The sequence below is a fragment of the Apiospora marii genome (genome assembly GCF_038362585.1).
Source record: "Apiospora marii strain CBS 49790 chromosome Unknown utg000011l_segment0_segment0, whole genome shotgun sequence".
Lineage (NCBI taxonomy): Eukaryota > Fungi > Ascomycota > Sordariomycetes > Amphisphaeriales > Apiosporaceae > Apiospora > Apiospora marii.
Genome location: NW_027117382.1, coordinates 1111451 through 1125694, shown reverse-complemented (window position 1 = coordinate 1125694; position 14244 = coordinate 1111451). Strand labels below are relative to the sequence as shown.

At 52.9% G+C, this 14244-nt stretch overlaps 3 protein-coding genes across 3 annotated transcripts; 2 read left to right on the top strand and 1 right to left on the bottom strand.

Moving 5' to 3' along the window:
* Positions 1 to 1448: 1448 nt before the first annotated feature.
* PG985_013407 (uncharacterized protein) lies at positions 1449 to 3167 on the top strand (the record flags this gene model as incomplete). The annotated part of the gene is made up of 6 exons (XM_066833173.1): positions 1449 to 1603; positions 1696 to 1976; positions 2049 to 2469; positions 2527 to 2720; positions 2840 to 3063; positions 3141 to 3167. The coding sequence occupies 6 exons, from the start codon at positions 1449 to 1451 to the stop codon at positions 3165 to 3167; spliced, it is 1302 nt and encodes a 433-aa protein (XP_066677913.1).
* Positions 3168 to 4472: 1305 nt separating this feature from the next.
* PG985_013406 (kelch repeat protein) lies at positions 4473 to 6401 on the top strand (the record flags this gene model as incomplete). Its single annotated transcript, XM_066833172.1, has 3 exons — positions 4473 to 4704; positions 4828 to 5518; positions 5615 to 6401. 3 exons carry the CDS (start codon positions 4473 to 4475, stop codon positions 6399 to 6401), a joined length of 1710 nt encoding a protein of 569 aa, XP_066677912.1.
* Positions 6402 to 10754: 4353 nt separating this feature from the next.
* On the bottom strand, positions 10755 to 13239 carry PG985_013405 (uncharacterized protein; the record flags this gene model as incomplete). The annotated part of the gene is made up of 5 exons (XM_066833171.1): positions 10755 to 10841; positions 11100 to 11394; positions 11463 to 12718; positions 12781 to 13104; positions 13216 to 13239. The coding sequence occupies 5 exons, from the start codon at positions 13237 to 13239 to the stop codon at positions 10755 to 10757; spliced, it is 1986 nt and encodes a 661-aa protein (XP_066677911.1).
* Between the last annotated feature and the right edge of the window lie 1005 nt (positions 13240 to 14244).

Sequence of the window (14244 nt, the reverse complement as noted above, 5' to 3'; positions counted from 1 at the left end):
TGCTGCAAATGCTATGCGTTTTGCGACTGTGGGGGGCACAGACATGGGGTTCAACCAAAGTAAAGACCCAGCCGGCCGTGTTTCCGTGATGTCGTCTCAACTTTGCCCACCCATGCTGTTCGCGGTGATTACTCGAGTGGACAATCGGCAAAAAACTTCCGTCTCCTGTGTTTGATCGTTGAGAACCGCTGGACCTTACTTTTACAGTGTGTATTCTTTTGCCCGATGACGATGACCGATGGGGGTAGGAGTGGCGTCTATTGGAATCTAGACAAGCCAGTAGACAAGCCACCACGCGCCTAGGCTGGCTGGCAAAGTCTTGGGCCCGTGGGCCCTTGCAAGAATCTGAACAAGTAAAATGGGTCCCCTTTTTCGTGCTACCGCTTGCTCCAGTCTGCCAGTGGTGTGCGTTTTCCTCTCTTCGTTGCGCAATCCGGCCGGGCTCGATCGGGTCTTATAGACGCTACTATACCTGCGTCTCCATTGATGGCAGTGCCCCCCGGCCGTCGATTCACCTTGATTGCTGGGGACCGGGGTCGGGCCTGCTGGCTGCTGTCCAACGCAATGCAGACCCGGTACCTCGTCTGATCTCCCCGATCCCGAAGACCTGTATTGACTTTGATATACTTTATTCAGCTCGCGCTAGACCTATCATTACGAGCCGAAGTAAGGGATCATCCCTCATCAGAAAGAGCGAGAGTACGCAAGTCTCCTTGCTGTCAATCGCGTAGCCGATAAACATGGGGAGAATGACAGGTCATCTGTAATAAAACGAGCTTGCGTGCTGGCTGGGCTGGCGATAGCTTCTCTGCATCGTTTCTCTTTTTCCTCTTTGCTTCCATTCATCCGGTTGATATGCAACGTAAGCAAAATATAGACTCTCGCCTTGTTTTTTGCTTGTCCGAGAGCCGCGATGCGGCTCGTCGAAGATCAGGCAATACAGCAGCCCTAATTAGTAATCCAGATGGATCTTCAGCCAGTCATCGCTGTCCAAAGTTGGAGGGATCTGGGAGATCGTCGTCCACTAAGCCGCGAATAGTTGTCATCGGCGGCCAAGGATGACATAGGCCTTACATGCCGCTGAACACTGCACCAACTCCTCACCCCGCAAACCCCGTCAACCGTTGAACGTTGCTGCCAACTGCTGCTGCCTATTACACACACTATTTCGCTTCGCATTTGTCAGGTCTCCGATCCAAGAGGTTCTCGGCCGTCGGTAGTCGGGAGTTAACAGTCTCAACGCCGTTCCAAGCCGAATAGTGTCACATTGTGACTGCGTGCCATTTGTATTTAAATGTAGCACAACTCAAACGAGTGAAATGATTTGCTTCGGTTAATCAAGAAGTCTTTTTGGGAATCCAATGAACAGGCCCACCAATATATCGTCACGACTGTTACGCAGCGTCACAACCTATTATAAAACACCACACAGGAGAACATTTAGCAATATGGCCACTGCCTCCAAGATCCATATTACCCCGGATAACACCGGGCTCTGGGGCATCCGGCAAAACGACCATGCCGCCGAAACGGCCACCGTCTTGCTCCAGAAGGACATGAATAACCACCACGTCTTCTTCAACCAAGAAGGATTCCATGACCAGTAAATAATGGACTTGCCTACTTACTGAATCGATAAAAGATTACTCCATGCCGATACTAATACCCACCATAGTATCAGCCATCACCTCCTAGCCCTATACGGCACGGGCGCCTCGCCGAGGACCTCCGCAAGGCCTTCGTCGAGAATGAGAGCTACCAGCGCCCGGCCCTGGAGCCGCGCAAGAACCTCTTTGAGGAGCTGCGCGACTGGGACAAGGCCAAGCAGCGCCTGGGCAAGGAGCAGTACTACACCGACTGGCTCGTCTTCTTCGAGCACGAGATCGAGCGGCTGGGCGGCTGGCAGAAGACCCTCGCCGAGTACATGTTCAAAGGGAACGAGCGGAGCCAGGACATGTTGGTCAGGATGTATGCAGGTAAGAAACCCCCTTAACTAAAGTGACTATGCAGTTGTTATATGCATGGTGCTGACTGACCACACGCGAAAGGATTCCTGCACCCCCTCATCCAGCTAATGTACGGCGTCGAGTGGGACCAGCCCGCCATCGTCGCCATGGCCCTAGCCCAAGCCTGCGTGCACCGCGACGACCTGGGCCCCTTCCTCCTGGGCGCCGAGGCCAAAGCCCAAGAGTCCGCCCGGATGCCGATGCCGCGCATCGCGGAGCTCCTCGAGGCGGCGGCGGGCAACGAGAAGCTGCGCAGCTCCCCGCGCCTAGACGACGGCAACAAGATCCGCGACGGCGTGCTCGCACGCGCCTGGGACGAGGCCGTCGAGTGCACCGGCCGGGTCAAGGTCGCGCCCGACGAGCTCGCGGAGCGGACGGCCGAGATGTTCAATACGGCCATCTACGAGGCGTCGGCGGCGGCGCTGCGTCCGGGCAAGGACCCGAAATACGAGTTCTTCTTGATGTAAGCTAGCATCCTCCATCTCAAAGCAATTGCGTCGTCTTTGCTGACTGTACTCAGGCATCATGTTACTTCGGCGCCGATTTTCGTTACTCTGAATAAGCAGGACTGGATTTCCACCGAGCAAAAGGTCCGCATGCTCGAGTGGAAGATCCGGTTGGACATTGTCCAATACGTCGCCCGGGGAAGCCCCAAGCTCTCTCTAGAGAAGATCGCGAGCTATGTGCCCAAGGACGAGGCGTCCTCAGCTGATCGTGAGTTGTTCTCGTTGTGCTCCCTTTATCAGTAATCCCAGGCGAGTTGTGACTGTGGGGTTGGTTCTTGACCAGCGAGCGGAACGCTGACTGACTGACGGGGCTCTACCCTACTCCAGAGCTGCTCCCCCGCCTGCACACCCTTTCGGACGACGGGCACGTCATCAAGCTGTGGCGCGCCATGGGCGTCGGCCGCAAGATCAGCGAGCCCTACGAAGGAAGGACCTGGCTCCAGATAAAGGGCAGACACCTCTGGGACCAGGTCGCCCACTTGATCGTGGACTCGGTCGAGGCGCCCGGTCCGCGCTGGGTCCGGAACGCCGGCTTCGAGGAAGCCTGGAAGGTAAGTGTCACTTGATAAACACTTATTCTGCCCCAACTTGACTTGCAAAGACTCACGATGAAATTACCGAGCTTTAGGATGTCCAAGATACTCCCAAGAACTAATGAATATGATCTTCTAAGGGACTTCAGGGCAGGGATTGGTCGTTAAGCAATGATGGTGGCAATGCATAATGAGCAGGAACTACAAGTAGTGCTAATGTGCTAATGCGGGTCAGTATAACGGACAAAATGCCACTCTAGTGAATGTAAGGATTGTATATTCAAACGGTCCGTTTGCCTATTTATAGCATGAACGATACTCTTGAAACATATAATGGGGGCAAATGGTCACCTAAGTCAGCCCACGGCAACCATACACGAAAAGCGTAGCCATAAACCGTCGCGCCACGAACCGGTTACCCTCCTTCTTTTCTTCTTTTTCGAATACTTTGCTAGGGACCGATTAGAGGCAGCTGACGGTGAAAGAAGCCAGCGGCGGAGAAGAGGGAACTTGGTGATGGGTGAATACACGTATAGATCGCGACAGTACCAGAGCCATGATGTGGCGAAGTATTGAAAGTGGTCCAAAAATAACCTGTCCAGATGTCAGTATCATGATTTAACGGAAACCAAAGATTAGGCTCATGGAGAGAGACATGGTCGTTCGGTGGCTTGCCCATCAGCCTCGCAGGTACATGACTGTGTCCGGTAATACGGCGTAACAGAATGTACTCTCAACTCGCCTGGCTTGAGACTTGTGTCGCCCGACTGACTGCGAAGGATGACACCACAGTGTGACGGAGGCTTCCTTCAAACGATCTGTTTCAGCGCCTCGTACCATAATACCTTGGAAAACACAGTTGGGTGTAAATCCGCTCATTCGGCAGTTGCTTTTGGAGGGTACCTACATACAGGCCATTATCAGCACCAGCTTGATTGAAAATGACCCTGAGCATGACCAAAAAGGCGCCATCGTCACGGGAGACGCAGCTGTAGACGACCAGGATAAGAGTTGTCCCGGCTCTCATAGACGTGACGGATATGGTGTTATAAAGCCAGCGGTGCTAGTCGTTCTCCATCTCAAGGGAACCAGGGGGTACATGGAGTCTGGGCAGATACTCGAAACGTCAGGATCGCTCTTGTATACACCATCCCTTCGGCGGTCCACCATGGGGCTGTCTTTCTATCCCCAATGGAGCCGCGCTTAGTCGAGCATTGATCTGCCTTGACTTACGTGCCCAGCCTGCTTTGGTTGCGGCTTAAACTGCTGCATGAGACCGGTTACCAAACCGGAGAGCAGCCATGACAACAATTTTCATCGGCATATTTACCAGCCAGGATCGCACCTGGGATCTTTCATTCCTCTTTGACTTCCTGTGCTCGTTTTCAATCCTTTTGTACCGTTGTATAACCACCACGTCTTTCAGCATGCTTTCCATACATTTCATCGCCATATGGACAGGCCTCCTTCTTGCTTCAAGAGGCTCCAGTCTGGCCAATACTCTGTTCGAGCGGGGCGTCGATAACCCTACGTCGGAGAATTTCCTGCGGCGTTTCTATATGACCCTGGCGGTGCTGGGCGACTACGTCTACATCGATGGCGGCGAGGTCTCACAACTGGTCGATGGAGTAGCGGATGAAGGCCATCACTCATACCTGGGTAAGTCCATATCATCAAGTACTCGGAGTGTATTGCGAATATACACAGCACGAGGTGTCAATTCCGGGTCTTTCGTTCCTGCTCGCTGACGCTGCTTCAACCCACTCACGTCCCATATGACAGTGAATACAACGCTCTCCATCCCCATCTCCTCTTCATGGACCAACGAGACTGTAGCTCTCCGGTCCATTCCAAAGTCCGCGCCTCCGCAGAACGCGCCTATTACCTGGGTCGACACCTCGACCTCGTCCTTTTATGGGTGGGGTGGCTTCAAGTTTCAGGGACCTCCGGCCGACAACTTGATCTGGAAGTTCAAGGCTGATGGCAAAGGAGGAGGCGCATGGGGCCAGATCGCGCCAGCAAACATTGTGGCGTTCAACAATGCGACACGGCCCTTCTTTGCCGATTTTGCGACGCATGGCGGTGTTGGCTATGCCTTGGGCGGAATGGTCAGCTACGAGTCGGAGGCTACAGCTAGAGGCCGCACCGCCATCTCTGGGCTGGTCAGTTTTGACATGGAAAGCCTCACGTGGAAAAACGCCTCGAGCAGTGGGCATGGAACCTACGGCACCAACTGGAACGGGCGGATGGAACCTGTACCGTTTGGCCAAAATGGGCTACTGATGATCCTTGGAGGTGGCGAGTCGTCAGTCACTGATATAAACACTGCCAGTCTGGTCAGCTGGGATGTAGTCAGTTTCGTGGATCTGCACACCGGAAAATGGTACTCGCAAGCCACCACAGGCTCACGGCCCAAGGCAAGGCAGAACTTTTGCAGTGTGGGCTTGCAGGGACCCAACGGAACCTATGAGATGTAAGACGGCCCAGGACCGGCCCATGACTGATAGCAGTCTATCCTTACCCCCCTATGTCTTTCGAGACTTGGATTTGAGATCTGACCCGCCTATAGCTTCATTTACGGCGGTCTATCAGGCCAGGACCAGTCCTCAGCCGCCGCTGACATGTTCGTACTCAGCCTTCCAGGCTTTGTCTTTTTCAAACTGCCCAGCGCAGGTACTCCACGGGCCTATCATGCTTGTGCGCTCGTTGGACCGTCGGGCAAAAGAGAAACAAACAAACCACCACGCCAAATGCTCAGCGTTGGTGGCATAGCCAATGTCAAAGGCCTTGTCTATTCCAACTATTCGGTGATTGACCCTGACCCCTGGAAACAAGGATTGGGAGTCTTCGACCTGACGGAAATGGTTTGGAAGGATCGGTATGATGCTGATGCCGATGCGTACGACACACCTAAGATGGTCAGAGATTGGTATACAGAGGGTGGGGTCAATTCGGTGAGCTGGGCGAGCGAGGATATCAAGGCCATGTTCGAATATGGCACGAACAGGACCGTTGACCCCAGTGGTACCCCGAACACAACGGAGAGCGGCAAAGGGTCCTCTCTCAATAATTCCGACACGGCACCTGGCAATAATCTCAATCATACAGGCACCATCGTAGGTATCACGGTCGGCGGGGTGGTCGGTGTTGCTTTGATCACAGTACTCGCAGTCCTTCTTCGTCGTCGAGCTCGTCAAAGCGCTCCTCAGCGACAGCGGAAGACCTCGTTCAAGATGGGCCTGCCACATAAGGGTGCCGAGCAAGAGCAAATGGATGAAACATACTACCCGGAGCTGTACAGTAATCACGGTCACTCGGAGCTTGGACCTGAATGTCGGCATGAAATGCCTGAATGATAGACGAAGGACTGACCGTTACATGTATGAGGATCCAGTGCCAGTGAGGGAGGGGAATTCATAGTCCAAAGGAAAGCCTTCAATGTGTACGGTGTACAATCACCCATGTTAATTCGCTGGCTGCTCTGAACGGCGCAATCAAGAATCCGGATGGTGTCCAAATATAAGAAAAGGGCGAAAAGGGTACCTTGGAACATAAACTTGTGGTCTGCACCTTGGGTTTCGGTGATGATTCGTCAACGTTGTTGTCCGTCATGTCATTCCTACGCATGTGTCGACCACGTCGGAGGGTAGTCTTGTCCTTCTCGATGGAGTCGTAGTTGAACGATATATCGCAGATTGAAGTGTGCCGCAACGACGGAGGGTGGTGGGCCAGTTTCGTCCAGTAATCCAGGGCTGTTGCTCGAAATGCGTGCGTCGATTACTTCGCCGTCGTCTGTCCATTCAATCGAGGGGAAGATTGGTCGCTTAGTAGCTCAACTGTGTTCTCGTGGTTGCATGCGTGTCTAAGGTGGGAACGATGACCAAGGGTTAGATGAAGAAGAATTGCCGGCCAAAAGTTGATGTTGAATTGGACTGGTGCCTTTGTTTGTTGACGTGCTGGGGGATCGACGCCGCCCGGAAAATCACGAGGGGTGACAGGTTGCTGGAACAATGTTCGTCGGTCGGATCTTCCAAAATATCTACCTAGTTGCTCGATGCTCAGTCTTACTTCCTCTTCGCCTTGACCTTCGTCATGGCCTTCGTCACTGTTGTGGTCAGCGGCCGGGTAATCTTTGTCGGCGACTGGCTTCAAGGGTATTGTAGGCAGTAGGGTAAGGCCCAAAAGTGTCACCATTGAGCTTTGGATTCTCCTTGTCGGCCAGGATCGGGACTTACCCAGTGGTGTGCCAGAAGAACCAGGATGGGATGGAATGAATGGCCATGGTGTGGAATAACCGGCTGTCAGCATGTGTGGCTCAAAGTAAATGGATGTATGTAAGTAATTATATAGCTGGGAATAAATGACGGTGCTTCCTTCCTGTGTTAGAATCGTCAATGTCCATTCCATGGGTAAAGGGCATCCTGGGATCCATGGAGCAACAAGGCCTGCAGCGTGTGTCGATGGTGCCATAGGAGCGTGAACTGTGGGAAGGTCATACTAGTTTCGTATCGTTGCGGATAACCTCACAGTTTAGAGTCGTGAAGCGTGGACTGCGAGAAGACGGGGAAGGGGTATACTAGTTTACGTGTCATTGCGGACAGCTTCACCAGTTTAGAGTCAATGGAGCTTGGACATTTTCCTGGAGCGAAGGGGAAGGGGAGGGAAGGGAGCGAGAGGGACGTTAGTTTTATGTCGTTGCGGACAACTCACAGTTTATAGTCAATGGAGCTTGGACTGGAGGAAGAGCATACTAGTTTACGTGTCATTGCGGACAGCTTCAACAGTTTATAGTCAATGTAGCCTGGACATTTTTCTGGGGCGAAGGGGAGGGAAGGGGGCGGGAGGGGCGTTAGTTTATTGTCATCGCGGACCGCCTACAGTTTAAAGTCATAGGCTTGGACTGCATATTAGTTTACGTGTCGTTGCGGACAGCTAAATTGTTTATAGTCGTAAAGCATCCGACTGCCGAAGGGTTAGTTTATTGTCATTGCGGACCGCCTGCAGTTTAGAGTCTTAGGCTTGGACTGGAGGAAGGGAGGGAGAGGCCGGGGGTATACTAGTTTACGTGTCGTCGCGGACAGCTGAATTATTTATAGTCGTAAAGCGTCCGACTGCCGGGAGCGTTAGTTTATTGTCATTGCGGACCGCCTACAGTTTATAGTCTTGGACTTAGACTGTATATTAGTTTCGCATCGTTGCGGATGGCATCACAGTTTTTCTCATAGTCTTGGTGCTTGGACTGAAGGGGGAAGGGACGGCGGAAGGGGAAGGGGAAGGGGAAGGGGAAGGAGGAGGAGGAGGGGGTGGGAGGGACGTTAGTTTATATCGTCATTGCGGACCGCCTACAGTTTATAGTCTTGGGCTTGGACTGCATACTAGTTTCGCATCGTTGCGGATGGCTCGCAGTTTTTCTCTAGTCGTAGAGCTTGGACTGAAGGGGACGGCGACGAGGAAGGGGAAGGGGACGGCGGCGAGGAAGGGGACGGCGACGGGGGGATCGTTAGTTTTGATTGTCATTGCGGACGGCTTGCAGTTTATAGTCTTGAAGCTTGGACTCGCATACTAGTTTCGCATCGTTGCGGATGGCTCACAGTTTTTCTCATAGTCATAGAAGCTTGGACTGAAGGGGGGAGGGGAAGGGACGGTGGAAAGGACGGTGGAAAGGACGGCGGAAGGGGGAAGTGGAAGGGACGGCGGAAGGGGAAGGGGAAGGGGAAGGGGAAGGGGAAGGGGAAGGGGGAAGGAGGAGGGGGCGGAGGGGACGTTAGTTTATATCGTCATTGCGGACAGCTCACAGTTTAGAGTCATGGAACTTGGACTGGCATACTAGTTTACGTGTCGTTGCGGACAACTGCCAGTTTATAGTCATTGGAGCCTGAACATTTTTCTGGGAGGGAGGTGAGTGAAGGGGAGGAAGGGTGAGGGAAGGGAAGGGCAGTGAAGGGAAGGGCAGTGAAGGGAAGGGCAGTGAAGGGAAGAGGAGGGAAGGGGACGGCGGACGTTAGTTTTGAGTGTCGTTGCGGACACGCTCAAGTTTATAGTCATGCGAGCTCGGACTGAGGGCGAAGAGAACATACGACACACAGGCACCCCCAGCTACTAAGCGGGGAGTGAGTTGATGCCACACCAACGTCCTACTTGCATCTCCATATCCTTGACCCCCTTCGCATCCTATATACTAATTACGTTTGATCATACAATGACAGGGCCAGTGCCAGAGTATGAGCAGCGTAGTAGTATACAGGGTGCGATGGGGGCCAAGAAGATGAGAATGCAAGTTCAAAGTTGGCGTAACATCAACACACACCCGTCTAGCAGTTGAAGATGCCTGTGTGTGAAGAAGAAAAAGAAGGAAAAGAAATTGAAAAGAGCAGGGCGAGGGGGAGGTATTTATAGTGCCAGCAGTTGCTTCAATAGGCGCAGAAACCTTATCTTCGAAATGATTGTTTGAATCGGGTGACTCATGAGAGTCGCTCTCCCATATCTATGACTGTTGTATACTTTCTGGATGTCTGGTTGGCCCGAAGTTCGTTTTTTGCACCGTTTGGCGTGCCTTGCCCTGAGCAGGTTGACTCCCCCAAAAGTCAAAAGGAACCAAAGTAATTGAAGATGAAGCCCTTGCTGTCACATTGGGAATTTCGTCAAAAAAATCTGGATAAGTGGATGGCAAGTCGGTAGCGACTGCAACCGAGGGATCCTTTCATGATGCCTGTAATATAGACCAACAGAGGAAAGGCGACAGCAAACCTGGGCATCTGCCCCAACCAATATTGAAGTTGGCGTCTGTTGCCCGATTGTAAGATTGAAATATGATAGCAGAACATGAGGGATGGTGGTCCGTCCTCGAAACTTCGGTAGGCATTTAGGTTTATATGTGTTCAGGACAAGAGGTATGCTCGAGTTCACTCACTCGTATGAGTCAAAGAAATTGCTCGCCGACGTCGGGGATGATTCCAACAACCCGCACCAGCCTCGTAGACAGTCACACAAGAGACAGGAATGCGAACACCAAATAAGCATCGCCATGTTGGCCAGTTCTGATCGTGGGGGATGAAAGTGGATTCCCGTCAGCACCCTCCCTCTACCAACTAACCCCGTGGGAAACGAGTAAGAAAACGCCATTCTCCAGAATTCTCAGTGATCAATCATCATCATGATGCCGAAAACTCTTCCGAGAAGACACACACACAGCCATACATGGTATCCCCCTCAGGTACCCCCACGCCTACCATCCCCCCATATGTCTCCTTTCCCCCCTTGCCGCCTGACAGACGTGGCGGAACAACAAACACTTTTCCTCCCCCTTTTCCTCAATAGTCCGCTGTGCTCAACGATGAATCCATCAATCAAATCTGTGTATCGACGCCGTGTGTCATCATGTTCTCCAAGTCTGAACGTACTGCGCACATCGTTTTCCTGCTCAGAGTAAACGTGGGATGACTCCCCAGAAGCTTTTGGTTATTAAATGCCTAAGATGGACTTCGTGCCTCGTCGGCATGGATTCCACTATTTGATAATTGGTGTCCGCACGGCAAATCGGCCAAAGCCGTTTAGTAAACGGCTTGGATTGGGGAGATGCCACACGTTTTGGGGGTTTAAGGGGAGGAAGTCGGGGTTGGAGGATCATTATATGCGAGAAATGAAACACCTGTCGAGTCGGAAAGCACAAAGAGCAAAAAGCAAGAATGCGATCAATCGCTATGAATGGCTTACGCTGCTATTGCAGTAGCTTGGGCTTCGTCGGGCGAAGCGTCTTCCGGGTTGTCGCCAGTACTAGTGACCATCGCGGCAGAGTCCTGTGTAAAGAGGGTGGTGGTTAACAGAGTTGGACTCGTGAAGATGGCACAGCACGGGACTGTCGAGTAGGAGATGTGCTTCAGAAATGCAAGTTGTCATGATTGTATGTTTGTGTGTAGTGTCTCCAGGTCCAGCCGAACCGTGGCCGTGACCCGTGTCATAATCGCTTAGAAAGGTCTATCATGAAGAAAGTAGAAGGCATGTGAAGAAAATTGACCAAAAACACCAAATCATCGTCCGCTTCTGGATGAGCCTACCGAGGTCTGCCGCTCGTGGCCAGCTGGTCGTCGATCTCTTTTGTCTCCGTCGAGCTTCAACGAGTCAAGTCGTTTCTGGTTATCCTCACTTTGCGGGTCAACCTCCGATACGCCATTGGAGGGCTTCCTCTTACTGGCTTGATCCTTAAGCGCAGCCCACTTCCGGTCCCGCATTGCCTCCCTTGCTGCAGCGTTGTTCTGGTTCTCGGTGTACTCGTGAGAGCAGTCGTCAAAGAGCTGAGGGTTGATTTCCATGAATAACTTCATGGCGTTATACACCATGCCGTGAATCGTCCTGTGTTTATCGTATTAGCCATCTACCCAGAAACGGGGAGGGGGAGGGGGAGAGGGTGGGGTTCTTACCTATTCCAATGACCTTTCGAGTTCTCGTATAGCGGGGCGAACATGATGGGCAGAATAATTTCCACATTGTCGCTGACGAGGTTGCAGAAGTACTCGTTGTTCCAGAAGTAGAGCGCGCGCTCTGCCACCTGGAAATGGGGGCTGGCCACCGACTTTGCCAATTGGTGAAACAGCGGTTCTTGGACCTTGGCAAATTCGGCAGGGTCCATGACCTCGAAGATGTCTTCCACCTCATTTAGGAACATGACCTCCTTCGTGCTGTTAACCTTGGGCCAGTATCGCAACAGACCGAGGACAACTTCTTCCGTAAGGGAAGCATCCTTCTCGAGGAACTGGACGATACAGTAGGCCAGCTGGGGGTGGTACATGCTGAGACTCTTAACCTTGTGCAGAGGAAGGAGCACCCGGGTAAGGAACAATTTGTGCTCCTCCTTCAGGGGCAGGGCAAATCCATTGATGATAGAGCCTAGTATCTCGAGCAGCTCCGCAATCCCGTTGAATCGCTCCGTTTCATAGATGAACTGGAAGAAGACGTTGTTGATAGATCGGCGAATGAAAGATCGGAGGTTCAGGAATTTGCCGTATATGCGATGCAATGTCGTCTTGAGGAAGTCGCGCTCGCGCGGGTCTTCCGAATCGAAGAGCTCCAGTAGCTGCAGGACGAAGCTGTGATCGATGTAGGCCTTGGCTATGTTGGTGTTGAAGTCTTGGCTCTCGATAAATCGCAAAAAGAATTCGTAGACGACCTGAATATGCGGCCAAGCCACCTCCAAGACGGGCTCGTCTTCCTCGGGGTCGAATGCCTCTCCTTGAGGATTCATGGGTGGAGGAATAGGGCGGAACAGATTCTTGGCAAACATCTCGACGACCCGGGGATACATGGGCTCCGTGATAACCTGGCGGTTGTTGGCCACATAATCCAGCAGCTCGTGCAGCGCGAGACGCTTGATTTCCTTGGACTTCATGTCACCACTGGCATCGTTAAAGTCAAAGATGACATTGCACTGGTCGATCTTCTGCATGAACAACTCTTGGCGGCGATTCGGCGGCACTTCGTGGAAGCCAGGGAGCTTTTCCAGTTCTCGCTGCGGCGAGATATCGAACCGGGACGAATGCTGTCTCTTCGGTGTGCGCAAACCTTCGGGGACATCCTTGGGTGTCTGATGAAGACGGTCGAACATGAGAGACTTCTGTCCGGCCTTTGGAGGGGCCAGATCATGGGGCATCGTCTCTGCGGAACCCGGCGGGGGGACGTGCTGGTATCGCGAAGATATGTCAGTTCTAGTTGGATATCGGACGCGATCAAGACGCGACTTACAGGTGCGCTGGGGCTGATTACGACGGTGGGCGGCAGCCCTCCTTGTCTGTTGGGTGTGCCGGCGCCATTGGGAGAAGGTCCGCTGTTAAATCTATCACCGCCGTTTCCCTGGCCGGCTGATTGGGACGCTGGGCTGCCGTGTTCCGCACCGGTGTTGTTGGATGGAAGGGGCTTGTTGCGAGGATCGTTCAAGGTCGAGGTCGAAGAAGTCGGCGTCAGGACTGGCGACTGTGTTTCTCTAGAACTGCCCGAGGGTGAAGCAGTGCCATCCTTGGAGTCCTTATTCTTCTTGGATGACTTGCTGTCGCTTTTTCCTCGAGACAACTAGGCGACGAGGGTAAGAGGTTAGCATCGGCAGCATCGAACCCGGCTGGTTTTTTGCAAGATTCGATGATGCAATCAGCCTGGTAAACAATCGTGCAGACGGTCACTTACCACTCTCTGGCTGAATCGCTTCATCTTGGCCTCCATATATGGCCTCCGGCCCTTTTGTCAGGACTCGCTCGTAGCCCCAGTAAACGACTCGTCGGCTCTTGGTGGTTGAGGAGCTGCTTCGACAGCGAAAGCCGACAGGCGCCAAGATAGGTAAGGGTAAACTGGAAGCGGGGGCTGAGCTGCGTCGTGCACAATAACAGTAGACTGAACCCAGCAGTTCGATTACTAGTATCGCGGAAACCCGTCTCGGATTTGTCGTCGGGTCGCCTTCTCTTTTGGTGCTTTTGTACAAATTATCTGCGGCGTACTGGCCGACGTGTTGACGATGGGAAGTCGAGAGCAGCGCGGCAGCAGTAGGTAGTGGTGGTAGCAAAGGTGGGATGGGCACAAGGGGTTCAATGCGGCAGTGTCGAGGATCAGTCGCCAGGTGCAAGGTGGTGCCGGGTACCTCAAGCTCCAATTATTAGATGGGGAAAAAGGCAAGCCGGCTTGTGTCGACGGGTGGTGGTGGTTGTTTGCAAAAAAAGACCAATTGATTGATCGAGCCTAATAAACCATCACAATGAGACTGACACGCCAATAGACCAAAAACTTTCGAGACCAAGACGTGTCGCCTGCGGAGATGAGAGGTTTACGTTTGGAAAGTGGTGTGGAGAAGGGCAATGCATTCAGGTTGGCGATCCAGGGGATGGGTGATGGATTGGCAGGCGGGATGATGTTGATGGGAAGGGGAAAGTGGAAGGGGTACACCGTGCTTGGGCGGGCTCGCGGGCTCACTCTCGCTAGGTGTGTGCTCTCTCGGTTTCCGTCCGTCTCCTCAAAGTACAAAGCAGTGGGAAACGAGGCTGGACAGGATGGTGCTTGCTAGGTACGTCGGGCAAATCCAAGTAGCCAGTGCCAGCCATTAGACCCCGGTCCGCGCTGCTCAATTTGACTTAAGGTTACCTGGTAATACAGGCGCGGGAAGAGGGAAGAGGGAAGAGGGAGCGCAGGTTAGTACTTCAATGGGTGTTGTTGATTAAAGGGACC